Source organism: Colias eurytheme, chromosome 21 (genome assembly GCF_061535395.1).
Source record: "Colias eurytheme isolate Ceu_HAF_F1 chromosome 21, ilColEury1 Martin Lab GWU primary, whole genome shotgun sequence".
Classification (NCBI taxonomy): domain Eukaryota; kingdom Metazoa; phylum Arthropoda; class Insecta; order Lepidoptera; family Pieridae; genus Colias; species Colias eurytheme.
The window spans coordinates 10,387,944-10,402,302 of record NC_143000.1 but is presented as its reverse complement, the minus strand read 5'-3'; the positions used below and the strand labels follow the sequence as shown (position 1 = coordinate 10,402,302).

General features: G+C 37.2%; 1 protein-coding gene across 1 annotated transcript; it reads right to left on the bottom strand.

Annotated features, from left to right (window-relative positions):
• Window positions 1–5,140: 5,140 nt before the first annotated feature.
• 14-3-3epsilon (tyrosine 3-monooxygenase/tryptophan 5-monooxygenase activation protein epsilon) lies at window positions 5,141–13,734 on the bottom strand. The gene is made up of 5 exons (XM_090114726.1): window positions 13,550–13,734; window positions 12,406–12,569; window positions 9,533–9,688; window positions 6,499–6,657; window positions 5,141–6,112 (listed from the first exon to the last, which is right to left on the bottom strand). Exons 1-5 carry the CDS (start codon window positions 13,611–13,613, stop codon window positions 5,870–5,872), a joined length of 786 nt encoding a protein of 261 aa, XP_089970852.1. The 5' UTR covers window positions 13,614–13,734; the 3' UTR covers window positions 5,141–5,869.
• Between the last annotated feature and the right edge of the window lie 625 nt (window positions 13,735–14,359).

Sequence of the window (14,359 nt, the reverse complement as noted above, 5' to 3'; positions counted from 1 at the left end):
TTTTGCCTATGCACGAGAAATATTAAGTTGAAAACTATAATATGAATATATGTTATCAAATAATATGGAAACATAAAGTTATTTCTCAAATTAAAGTACTCATTATTTACATACATCAAGCATAATATTACATAATATTCATCATTATAACAATTCAGTAACCTAAAATGATTTCTATTTGACATAGTCATTATTTTAAGAATGTTTAAATAAGTTACAATTGAGTCATCAGTGTACATTAATATACAAACTATAAATTTACAAAATTGAAATATGGCAAGTTTATTAAAAATATTTAAATTAGCGGAATGTGTTGAGAAAAAAGAGTAATAATACAAACTATCTATAAAAGCGTAGTTATAGAATGACAAAGTACTATCATTATTGTATATATAAAGCAGCGTCAATGTAACTATAAAATTAGACAGTTTGAATATGATTAGGGAGTAAAGTAAAAACACTTTCAATATCTTCTTCGGAACGAATAGCACAAACGTTACTGGAATCAGATTGACGGGCATATATTTTTCCATCCCTGGTCCAAATAAATCGCCATTGCTTAATTTTGGCCAGGGCACGGGCTTTACCAAATAATACACGATTTTTGTGTGTGAGCCTTTCATGCAAGTGTACGCGTTTCACATCATGATTGGGCAAACCTAGGTCGGAAGTAGAAGTGCCTCGTCGCACACGGGCGTTTTTCAGGAGCTCGTCTCGGAGTGAACGTCGTGCAAAACTAATTGAAATAGGACGCGTACGAGTGGGGCGATTCTTATCTTCGATCAATCTCGATGAATCACTTCCATCATTACTTACACCGGTAGTAATTGACCGGCGCTTGGGGCCGATGCGCCGCGCACACACTATATCGCGCTCCTCTAATGTTATTCCCAGTTTTTTTGCCAAAGTAATCGCGATATGCGTAGCTGATTCACCTTCAAATTCGGGTATACCATATACTTCAACGTCATTGAGTAAACTTACTTGATCTCGCTCGTTTATTTCGGATTGAAGTTGTTTTATTGTTTTAAGCATGGATGAAGTGGCGGCGGTGTCGAGATTTTGTTTACTAAGTTGTGATAATTTAGAATGCAGCGACGAGTTTTCAGACTCCAATTTATTTATCCGATCGCGGTATGTGCACAAATCATTTTTCATTTGTGTTACTTGAGCAAACAATAAGTCGGTAGTATCATTTAACTCTTTCTTCAACATATCCATTGCTGACGAAATTTCGATGCTAAGATTTTTGGTAAGTTTCATTTCCAAATTTTCAAATTTAGATTCGAGCAACGAGGAGAATTGTTGTATACTAATAGTGGCCTGATCCATGGGCACGGAAGCAATAGACATGTCCTGAGTGACGTCCTCACAGGACATTATACTATCCTCCAAAGTAGGTTCATGAAGCCGTCTAACGGGTGTGTTTTCTCCCTTTTTCCGAGTAGTAATATTGGAACAAGTAGGGCACAACCACTTTTGTTTACCTTCCTTATAATTTGTATTGAAATAAGCGATGCTCATATTAAGGCACATTAGATGATAGCAGCCCTTGCACTTAGAACATTCAAGCTCTTCCTTTTTCATTGTTTTATAGCAAGCTGAGCAATGCATTTTAAATAAGTATTTATGGAAGATTGTTATAAATTCTGGAGTATAATCGGGAAGTGGAGATTTTGTAACGATTTTTTATACACAGTACAGTACCTTAAACAAGTCCCTTTTCAACGGCTTTTACATTTATTTTGTAGGGATGAACTTAGAAGATCACTTTTAGCAATAGAAAACACTTTAACATATACATATCACTTTTAATTAATTTATTACTTTAAGACGATACAAAACAGCTGTTAACCGATGTAGGTACGGAACTACCCTCCCCTCCTTTAAGTATTTTTTTCATGATCAGTGTATGTAAACCTATAAGTCCCTTCGCGCTTAGTATACCAATAGTGTGACACCCTGTATATTGTACTAGTTACACTGTGTTATGAAACAAATAAATGATTTTTATTTATATTATAATTACTTACATATTATATTGCAATGCTTAATATTTACGTGACACTTTATTTTTAGATGTTCTTAATTGTCTATTATAACATTTATCTAAGTAATAGAACAGGCTCCAAGGGGATGTTCATTTGCAAAAATAGCGGACCTAAATTTGACTTCTGATATAATATATTGTATAGATCCCAGACATCCTATAGACAGATGTTGCCAACCAGTTTTGTGGTCCCCCTCCCCCCACCCCGGTAATTAAATATGGCATACAAAGAAAAAAATTAAAATTTCCAAAACATGCCGTGTGGGGTATCAAATGAAAGAGCTTATTGAGTAGATCACGAATATATAGCATACTAGTGGTCCGCCCCGGCTTCGCCCGTAGTACATATTTCGCAATAAAAGGTAGCCTATGTCCTTTCTCGGGTATCAAAATATCTCCATACAAAATTTCATGCAAATTGGTTCAGTAGTTTAGGCGTGATTGAGTAACAAACAGACAAACAGAGTTACTTTCGCATTTATAATATTAGTATGGACTATAACATTTCTTACACTTTCTCTAAGATTTTTTAGAAAATTTACGAAAATGCTCCATTTTTGAGTTAACTTTAAACCACTATAGATTGAAAACTCATGAATATATTTTTTAAATTATTATTCTAAATAATTAACAATAGTCCATTGTTTACGATTCAATAGTTTGTAATAAGTGAGCTATATGTATGTGGTGGATTTGATGACCCCACAAAATGTTTTAAATTGCAAGGCGCAACTTTCACTGAAGTTACCGATTTGAAATCTAATCACACAGAATGTTCAAGAATGTTCTGCCATATTGCAGAGATAATTATTCTAAGCCCTGACACCGATATTTTTGTATTAGGCCTTTATTTCTGGCATAAACTTGAAAATATACTCGCCATCTTTGAATGCTCCCCCCACTCCCCCATGCAACTATTTCACTGTACGAATTATTGAATCGTAAACAATGGAATGGAAAGTGTATGAAATGTTATAGTATGCTATATATTCGTGATCTACTCAATAAGCTCTTTCATTTGATACCCCACACGGCATGTTTTGGAAATTTTTATTTTTTTCTTTGTATGCCATATTTAATTACCGTGGTGGGAAGAGGGGGACCACAAAACTGGTTGGCAACATCTGTCTATAGGATGTCTGGGATCTGTACAATATATATTAGAAGTCAGATTTAGGTCCGCTATTTTTGCAAACGAAACTCCACTGAGAGTCTGGTCTATTGCATTCAACATATACACAGCTTTGATTTAAATTCAACACATACAAATACAATCTTTCTAAAATATTGTTTCCATTTGGAATTTCAATGTAGATTTACATCCGTACTCGGAACAGTTTGTGCGCGCCATAATAGAATATGTAAGTATGTGTAATAAAATTATTACACAAAAAATACGACTGCATCGTCCTTTCGCGCTAAGTAATGCAAACTAAGCGTGTTTGCCTTACGCGGCCCGCGTCGCCCGACCCCCCGCCAGTTCCCCTCCGTTTCTCTGTGCAAGTACATTCGTTTCCGTACTGTATAGATATTGTAATACTGTGGCTATAGGCTATATATCAATACGCTAAGAGCAACAGAAGCGGAGCCACGGGGGTGAAACCGCGGAGCGCAGCTAGTATAATATAATAGCAAACCATGAAAATGAAAGCACTTGCAAATTACAACACATGAACATGGACGTATAAAAAAAGACGGACGCCGTATTACGAACAAACAACGTGAAGCCACCATAGTAAGCTAGCGATCGTGTAAAGACAATGAACACGCACACACTCTCACCATAGTAAGCTAGTCGGCCGCCATTACGTCGTGAACTACCAACTGATTAACAGCGTCACTGTTTCACAAAAAATATTTAAAATGCCGTCTTGCGCGGTTAAATGGTGTCGCAACAGTACAATTTTAAATAACAAAACACAAGGGATTGCATTCCACAGGGAAGCAAGTTATTTCTTTTATATTTTAATGACAAAATTATTACGGCAAAATTTATAGAAAAAAATACAGCCGCCATTGTCATCAGGACAGCTGTTGCCATGGCAACATGGCACACACACATGGATGTGTCGCCGCCATTACTAGGCTTCACTCAATGTTTAGGCGATATACCGTCCGTCTTTTTTTATACGTCCATGCACATGAATAGTAAATACAAACGTGATGTGAAAATATGACAGCTGACTTGCTGTGCTATTATAGTAGAGCCATTTTAATAGGCAACATTTGACAGTTCAACAAAATTCAACAACGTAACCTAGTAACGACAACATAGAATAACATGATATTTCGTTTTGTTAGAACTGCACATTTGCTTAACTTTTTTCAATTACGACCACATATTTATAATAATAATGACCGATACAAGTAATTTTAATATTTCATTTTACTGATAAACCATTCTAAACATAATAAACAATTTCTGAATTGAAGAACTGACGTCGCTACAATTTTGTGTCAATAAACCTTTTTTCTTTTTAAATACCAGAGACGTTACTCTAAAAATCGAAATCTGACATCTAGAATCGAATGCATTGATTACTTCTGAATAAAAATCATCATAAATTAATAAATTCGATTGACAAATGTTTCAAATCCGTATCGATTAATTCACTTTAATCGATGTTTTTAAGCAGGTTACCTCTCTTCGAAGATAAAATTGATAGACGTCAAATGTTGCCTATTAAATTGGCTCCGCTATAGTTAACAATTCAGATGCATTCATTGTTACAGGTTATGGGCGTCATCGTTACCTACTTGATTGTGTTGTTACAATAAACAAATTCTGTATTTATTTTCTTCACAATAAAAAGTTTTGGTGAAAATGTTTTTTCATTATTGTTTTGTAAATATTAAAACTTAAAACAGACACTTGCTTAACCTTTTGTACATCTATAATATTCTCTTTGAAATGGCTCATGTACACTACATTTAATAGTTACGACTGGGGTGAGTAAATACAACGTGTCAAACAAGCGATCATTTAACCATATTTTATGTAGATCGATCAGTCACACCACTTGAAGTGAACGTAATTAGTGCGAGCTCACTGTACACAGCACGCGAGGACAAGGCAATAAAACTACACTGTGGACTTTTGAATTTTATTATTAGATTTACACTGTCATTTACAATAAATTTTCAGTAGTTGGTAGGACATAAATCAATATTGCATAACACTAAGGCTAACTGCATCAGTATTTTTTTGTGGATAAATTAACAAAAATATATGCAATATTACAAATTCAAATAAAAATAACGCTAATATCTTACTCGGGCACGCACTCGCCACGGATAGCACATAGCGCATACGAGATGGAATGTTTCGGGCTCTACGTCGCAAATAAATTATTCACCGAGTGCTAAACCTTAACCTAGCACAACTTTACAACTACCGTTTTCGTCCTGTAAAAATAGTACAGATAACATGTATAGCGCTACACGATGATATTCTCGACAAATATGCGAAATTATAAAATAAATTAAATATACAAATCTCTATCACAATACTCGTAAGTAATTAAAGCGATCCAAGTGTGAACACTCCAAACGTTTGTAATGCGATGCGGGCACGACGCCTTTGTGCTAACGGAGCCGCGGCCGGACGCTCGCGGACGCGGTACAAAATACTTGGAAAATTTACAGTTCGGAGAGCGGCCGCCGAGAGCCCGCCCCGGAGAGGAGACCGACGAACGCTACGGGAGCGGGGAAGCTAATCAACGGTAGAGATCGAGTTAACGTTAAGAGAATACATTCTCACCGACGTACATAAAATGCAATACCAAAGTACCGGAACGAACGTCTCGACGTGCGGCGCGCTTACGACACGTCCTGGTCGTCGGCGTCGGGCGCCGGCTCCTTGGGCTCGCCCTCCGCCTCGCCGTCGCCCTGCATGTCCGACGTCCACAGCGTGAGGTTGTCGCGCAGCAGCTGCATGATCAGCGTCGAGTCCTTGTAGCTCTCCTCCGACAGCGTGTCCAGCTCCGCGATGGCGTCGTCGAACGCGGCCTTGGCCAGCCGGCACGCGCGGTCCGGGCTGTTCAGGATCTCGTAGTAGAACACCTGCGCACGGAACAAGAACCAACCGTTATTCCATTATTTGCATACGACATCGTGTCTATCTCAGCTATATCTATTTGTCGAGGCGAGAACATGGCGAGGTATACATCATCGGTCAGTATCAGGAAGCGGCGTCTGGCGCGGGGCCAGCGCGCGGGTAATCACCGGCTCTCTCTCGCGAGACGCCGCTACGCATTCCGGCGGCGCGGTGACATCACCCAGTGACGCGGCCCGCTGATTAACAACTCAAACATCTGATGGCTCAGGCCAACAAACACCGCGTTCCCACGTCCGTTTGCCGGCGTATGGTACATCCTTATAAGGGCATGTCGACGTTGTGTATACAAATAGCAAAGAAAGTTTATGTTGTAAGTACAAGTGGTACTCACGGAGAAGTTGAGCGCCAGCCCGAGGCGGATGGGGTGCGTGGGCGGCAGCTCGGTCATGGCGATGTCGGACGCGGCCTTGTACGCCACCAGCGAGTTCTCCGCCGCCTCCTTGCGGTCGTTGCCCGTCGCGAACTCCGCCAGGTACCGGTGGTAGTCACCCTGCAACACACCATCACATTGCATTCTCTATGTCCTGTGCATTTCACTATATAGTAAATACTAGCCACAATGACTCATTGTAAGGGCCAAATAGGGAAACAGAACAAGGCGAGTTGTTTGCAATGTGACAACATAAACTTTGAATTCGATACAGACTGGATATAACTAAAAGTATAACTATAACCCCTTTTTTCTTACTTCATAATTAAAAAGTAAAAACCTCAAAAGTAATTCATAAAAGTAACACATAATTAACAATATAAATTAGAAACTATATGTATACTGTAACATTGATTTTATTGTGTTACATGCATCAAAATATCCAGTCATTGCAAATTGATTATTCGACATGACTCAGGAAAAACCTAGTCTGACGAAATGTTAAATTATTAATTAAATTCTGTGTCATATATTGTATAGGAATATAAGAATAGGTGATAAAAAAATCCGTATAAATTCTCGTATTTTTATTCAGGAATCAATTAGGTATGTATACTTAATTAACCTTTTACATGTTACATGTATATTCAAATAATGAATTCAGCATATCAAGTTCTGCAATCACTTAAATTTGTATGTTTAAACAAATTACAAACTCGTGATCACAAGAATACCGAAGTGGCGGTAAATGAATTAGCGTAGTCCGTAGTGGAGGTTCAGTGGTCGGCGGCGGCTTACGTAAGCGCGGCGGCTGCCAGCACCCTCCAGCCGGCAGCCGAGAGCCGGCTGCTATCGATCACACGCCACTACTACGGCGCTACGCCGTTACGATCGCCGTATAGAATGCATTATGCGTAGCTTGCAAACTTTCATGCCAAATGCCAAATGATATCATAAAACTTTTTTAATATCCGTCCAAATTTTCACAATGTGCTAAGCTTGTTCGGGATTTATTGCAATGGCTGCTTTTAGTAGGAAGGAATTGAATGCAATTCATAGAGTTTACAATTTGACAGTGGAATATCCGTTGCATAAATATATTCCTCTAGTCAATGGCATCTCATAAAATTATATATTTCCGTATATAACTAATATCATGTAGCACTTTCGCTCTAATGGCGTCACACTTATAATAAGCAAAACAGCATACGTCACAATGATACACACAATATGTAATGTAAACCGTAGTCGCCACAGGAACGGATCAAAAAAACCTGCGCAGTTTTCGTCAACCAAGGTCAATTAACACGACATTCTAGTGTACGACGTAAATTAAATGTTATAGTGAAATAATTTGATTGTGGTATTGATAGGAGCGAATTTGTTACGTACGAGTAGCGTTTAAATTTTTATACGTCGCCTACAAAGTTAATCTAATAAATTTATAGCGTTGCATTTAATGAGGAAACGTGTAATTCGCGTAATTAATTTAAGAGTCATGAAAGATCGTGTAATGTGCAGCTCCTGGAAATAATTCCCGCGCACGTCAGAGCCGCCCACGGCCGCTCACTTTACACTCGGCAAATTGTATCAGCCACCTCGTACATGTCATTTATCGCGAATGAAAGGAACCGAGGTGGGAAGATCCGCGGATTCAATAAGTACTGACGCAACAACCGAGTGGATATTGTAAATTATACAGAAACCGACTCGGTATCGGCTAATAAAACGTTTTCCACAATAATTGCCTCATAACCTCACTTGAGCTACGTTAGCTCATTCAAGCCAAAGAGACTACACATTCACGCTATATTTACATAACGCCGATGCCAACGTACGCGACTTGATAGCGAGTTGTGACCCTGATCAAGATTCAACGTCGGAAGGGCCGAGTAAACTTACTATGTGTGGCGTATTTGTGTATACGGCACGATAAACTACGTAATAATGTAGATCAGCAATAATCCTCTAACAAACTAAGTAAACTTGTAAAGATATTTTACAATGTAAAGTTTTGTAGTGGGGGCAAGAAACTTCCTTGGGGCACTTCCTTAAACAGCCCATACAATAAGCAGCGGAAGTATTGCTCATCGAAAATGAAAATGTGTATCTGCTTGGAATTGTTTATTAGAAATAGTGAATGATCCAATAAATAAGAATAATAAACGCGTGATACACATATCAGAGTTGTAAAGCAAGGTAACTGAAGTATAAATAGAATAAAACCGAATATATCATATTTCATTGAGATAATATGTAGTTCATACTCAATTCAGTTCAACTTAATGAGGTATCAAACTTGAATGAATCTAGTTTTTAAAATAACTGCGTTAAAAACAACCGACTTCAAACTTGCACTTGTACAAATACAGACAAAAATGCTCATAAAATAAAAACTACTGGGCCTATCCGAATAAAATTTTTATGGGACCAATTCGACACCATCCCGCATCGAATAAAAAAAGAATCACGTAAATCGGTTCAGAAACCACGGAGTAATCGGTGTACATACATAAAAAAAAAACATACCGGCCGAATTGATAACCTCCTCCTTTTTTTTGAAGTCAGTTAATGAAATGTCGTTTAAATTAGACATTGGTTTAAATATAAATTAACTGCTCTAGTCTATACATACAAGTTTAGACTGTAAAAACTATATTAGGCGCATATTACACTAGGATTTAATGGAATGCAGTGATAAATATGAAAACAATTGTCAAAAGACATATTGATGTCATAATCTAATTTTACGATCGACGACGTGGAGATATGGATTATACGCAAATCCACAGCTACGTTGCTAGCCTACTCAATACAACTAATGTGATAAAATTGCGTTATTCAAGACTTATTCATTTGACTCCATTTGACCTGGAAGTCATCTCTCATCATCCGAAACATGCGTATGGAGTGTGTTTGTGTGTGTGTGTGTGTGTGTGTGTGTGTGTGTGTGTGTGTGTGTGTGTGGGTGTGTGTGTGGGTGTTTATAGTTTACCTTCATTTTGTAGTAGAAGACCTTGGACTCGCCGGTCTGCGAGCTGGGTATGAGGTGCTTGTCGAGCACGCCGAGGATGTCGGAGCAGATGTCGCGCAGCTCCTTCTCCACCTGGCTGCGGTACGCGCGGATCATGTTCAGCTTGTCCTCCGCGCCCTGCAACACGCCGCGCGCCGTTACCGACCTGCACCTCACGCGCACACCGCACGAGGGCGCTACACTTACAACTATACTTTGCGTGCTTTTAACAAGACTTGTATTAAACAAAGATCGTATACTAATTGATGTTTAGCAATAACGTAGACTGGTTTTTAATCTGAATATCAGGCCTTTCATAAAAAATATTAATTAAAAAGCGGCATTTATAATAATGAACAGTGACGTAATAATTGTTAGGTATGGGCCGGGCAAAATTACCTAATTGAAATGGGCTTTAGGGCCGACGTTAAATAACAAAAAAATAAATTTGAAGCTTTTTATTGTTCAGCTAATTGATCACGGACCTTCATCAGTGTCACTCAGTATATTCTTCACGCAGTTTGTTTTCAATGTTGATCATTCATAAAATATACGGCGAATAAACTAATATGAAAGTAAACATAAAACTTTATCAATGAACATTATTCGAATTTCACCAAGAAACCGCCTTGTTTCGTCTGCCCGTCACATCACGGTTTACTAATTAGGGTAAGTAGGTCACTTCACGGCATTATGTATTCATGGATTCATACAATTTTGGCTTTCAGTCACCGTTACAATGAGCCGATTTGGGTACTATCGGCTTTACTACAGACTGAAAGGGTGCGGCACGCGATATACAAGCGTTTTATGGTAGAGGTTCTTACGAATTGATTTTCTCACGAAACTTGTACCTTAATATTTTTCCTAACAAAATGCGACGCATTTCATACAATCTACACGATGGATATGAGCAAGCCTTCTATATCGTTCGATAATAAGCAATGTTAATTAATGAGCGCACACACGGTCATACCGAAATATGTAGCGATGCTCTTTCGAATCTGAGTATTGTGCAGAACAAAATAATTGGGTGTTGCTTTAAACGGTGCCTCCACTATAATTGTAATGTAATCGTGCAAATATTGTTCTAACGAAGATAATCCTCAGACGCGAGGTTATCAAGATTCTCATTGCAGGTAATTGAGCCAAACCAAATGAGGTTGGTGTTTTCACTCGAGTGTTAATTATACGTTTTCGCCTATATGGCAAAGAGCGGTTAATTGGAGAAAATTAACTAATCAATATGTAAATCGAGCGAGCATTCGTGACGGCCTTGACTTATATATTTTGTGACCGCTACTTTTCGCAAAATATGCTAGAGTACAATTTTCATTAAGGAAAAAGTATAACTCGAGATAGGTATGAACCAGAGCTTTTTGTGCTCATTTTTATATTATTTATTGAGTTAATTCATACTTATTACACTGTTGCGACTGTGAAACGTAGTGCGTTTGACGAACGCGGCGAATGTGAGATAATTATTTTAAAATTCAATGTACCTAGATATTTCGTCTTTCTCTGCAGCAAAAATATTACATCTATTTGAATTCAACAGATGTTCATGAAAGCCTTTTTACGTCATGAATCGTGAAATTTATGCAAGTACAAAAATTATTGTAATAATTCGTTTTTTCTTTATCACAGGCCATATTGTTATGAAAATGATTAACCTAAAACAACATTTTTCAATAATAAAGTTTATCAAGAGGAGTGTAATGACCTTTAACATGACTACACATTAATATGTTATTTAATATCTATTACCTAGGTATATCATATTCATAGAAAATAAGTTTTATATCTATTTTAAATAAAATAGAATTAGAAGATATTTTTTGCTTCTAATTTATTGATTTCAAAATTCAAAATGCTGCAGAATTGAAATTGTTTTAATTGAAAAAATAAGAAGCCATGTTTTATTTAGTACAGATATTATTATTTCCCAATATGTCATAAGCTTTCCAAACTCTCAATATGGTCAGTGTTCATTAGTATTTAGTATAGCAACAAGGCTACACGTTGGGCCCAGCTCTTACACAAGTCCCCAGTGAGTTAGTCATCATTGTCACTTATGACACAACTTATTCTATGATAATTCACAATGCTGTAGCAATCATGTAGGTATCTGCTTATGATTCATTTCAATTATAATCTAACTGAAATGGAATATGTAAAATGAGTTAATTAATAGTTAGCTGCTCTTACCAACTAAGCAGGACAATTATTAGTGTTACAAAATATTATCATATTATCATCATTTCATGAATCTTTGAATATCAAACATGTTTACCTTAAATATAATTGTGGGTGGGAAATTAATTAATAAAGTAACATGCATGTAAGTGTGAACTTGACAGAGGAGGGAGTTCACAATTCCCACAAGAACAAACACATTGTTCCAAGTTCCATGTGGCCTATTTAGTATTCTGCTCTAATGGGATTAGGAATAATTTACTAAGAATCAGCCTGAAAATAGGCTACAGCATATCATCAATCAGCAGCCCATACAGACCACACCCTTTTTACATGTGCAATTTCGTAGAAGTCATGAAACTTTAACCTTGCCATCCCCAATAAGGGTTGTTCATTAACATTAATCTATTATTGAAAAAGGACAACTATTGAAGAAAAGTTTCCATATCTTTTTCTTAGCAGAAAATTGAACTTTTGCAGCTTAATTTTATTAAAAATAGTCAGATATGTAGAAGTAGTAGTCTGTTCATTTCACACATTCACTAGTGACTGTGTTCATTAATCATATAACTTAAATATAAACTTGCGTTTATCAGACCCTAAACCTTCACATTAGTGAATTATCTCTATAATGTAGCTGTCTAAAAACTAGAACATACTTTTGTCTCTTCTTTCTGTTCAATGGATGATATGATTCTCCAGGAGGCTCGGCGGGCTCCTATGACATTCTTATATGCAACCGAGAGGAGGTTCCTCTCCTCCACTGTGAGCTCATTGTCTGATACATTGCACGAGGCGACATTCTTCATTGCCTGAACCATTTCTGCAAACATTTTTTATCATCACTGTCTTTGTTACACACAGTTTCTAAAAACTTTCATTTAAAATATTTTAAAATAAATACCTAATAACCTCTTATCACAAAAGGTTATGGCAGTTATCATTTAAATAAATCTATTATGTATTAGTAGTATCAGTAACCTAGCGAAACGATGATGAAATAAGTTCAGCAATATGACTCAGTGAAATAAAATTTAGGTCTTTTTCCACCCACCAATGTAAGTAATTTATAATAATAATTAAAATGCAAATATATATGAATGAAAAGTAGTACGTGAAACAGTTTCGTAAATGAAATGGAGCGAAAGTTGAAATAAAAGTTTAAGAATAGTGGTTTTTATCACAACTGATGAGTATGTGATAGTAGTGACATTCACAAGTGCATTATGGTTAACAATGGGTGAAACCCCGAGACAGGTTGCCGACCTTTCGACACTAGCCCTGCAATCTAGAACATTCCTACACCTCTATCTAATAATTGTCCAAGGTACGCTATGCTTCACTGAACTCAATGACATCGATCGAGTTTTGTCTCTTTGGAAAAAAGATTACTTTTTGTTTCACCGATTTCTCAACTTACGATTTCCACCAGCAGATAGAAATGACATGCAATTGAAATAATAGTTGTGTATTTCTACATCCAGTAATAGTTGTAGTGTTTCCTAATGTGTCTACATTATTCCCTGGAATAGAATTTTATAAAGGGCATCCCACCGGCGGATGACGCATCGATCGTTGACCAAGCCTAACGAATGCCATTGATTCATAGTTTGTACAATATATCTAGAAATTTGAATGCATCAATGCTATTTTATGTTCAATAAAGACTTATTTCATCTTTTACAAACCGATTATAGGTGAAGTTTTCGTAACTATCGGTAAAATCATCTTTCAACTGTCGGCGAAAATACGATGGAATTTTATGTCCTAATAATTTAGAGTTCAACAAAAATAAATGCTTACCATCATAACGCTCGGCCTGTTCGGCCAATTTAGCCTTATACACATTATCTTCCCTTTCCGACATTGTGGATTACAACTGATTTTTCACTAACTAAATCCAAATCGCCAGGTCACTTATTCACCAAGATGGCCGCGCCCGCCAACCGAATCCAAATTCGATCTTCAACTAAACTCCGCCCATGACGTCACATAAATGGCGGCTTCCGTTGATCAAATTGTTGCCATTTAACTGCATATCTGATGGATGACAATTGTCCACAGATAAAAAAATTAAGAAAAATAAATAAATAGGTAATATTTCAAAATTATTTATTTTAAAATACTAAAAAAAATATGAGAATTCACAGTCAGTCCTACATTTTTAAAAGCAAGAATAAAACCACGGGCGAAGCCGGGGCGGACTGCTAGTAGTTTAAATATGATAAACAAGTGTTAAACTGAACTCTGTTTGGTGTAATGCCCACCGTGAACTTACCGCGAATGTGCATTTATCTACTTAAAACGTATTTTTTTTTATTGTCGATAGGGAAGAGCTTGACCACAATCTCGCCTGATGTTAAGCTGAGATGTGGTCTAAGATGGTTCGCGCTTCTTTAGAAGGTACGGTCTACTTCACTCTACGCTTGAAGACACGTCGGGGAACAAAGATTCAGAAAGCATGTTCCAGTCCCTTGCGGTTCGGAAAAAGAAGGTGGAATCGAACCGCTTATTCCGGGTACATGGAACGTCCACCATACGTGCTTCCATACACTTGTTGGTTTTTTTTCAACAATCATGCAACAAAACATTGAGCAATGTTCAAAAACGGTT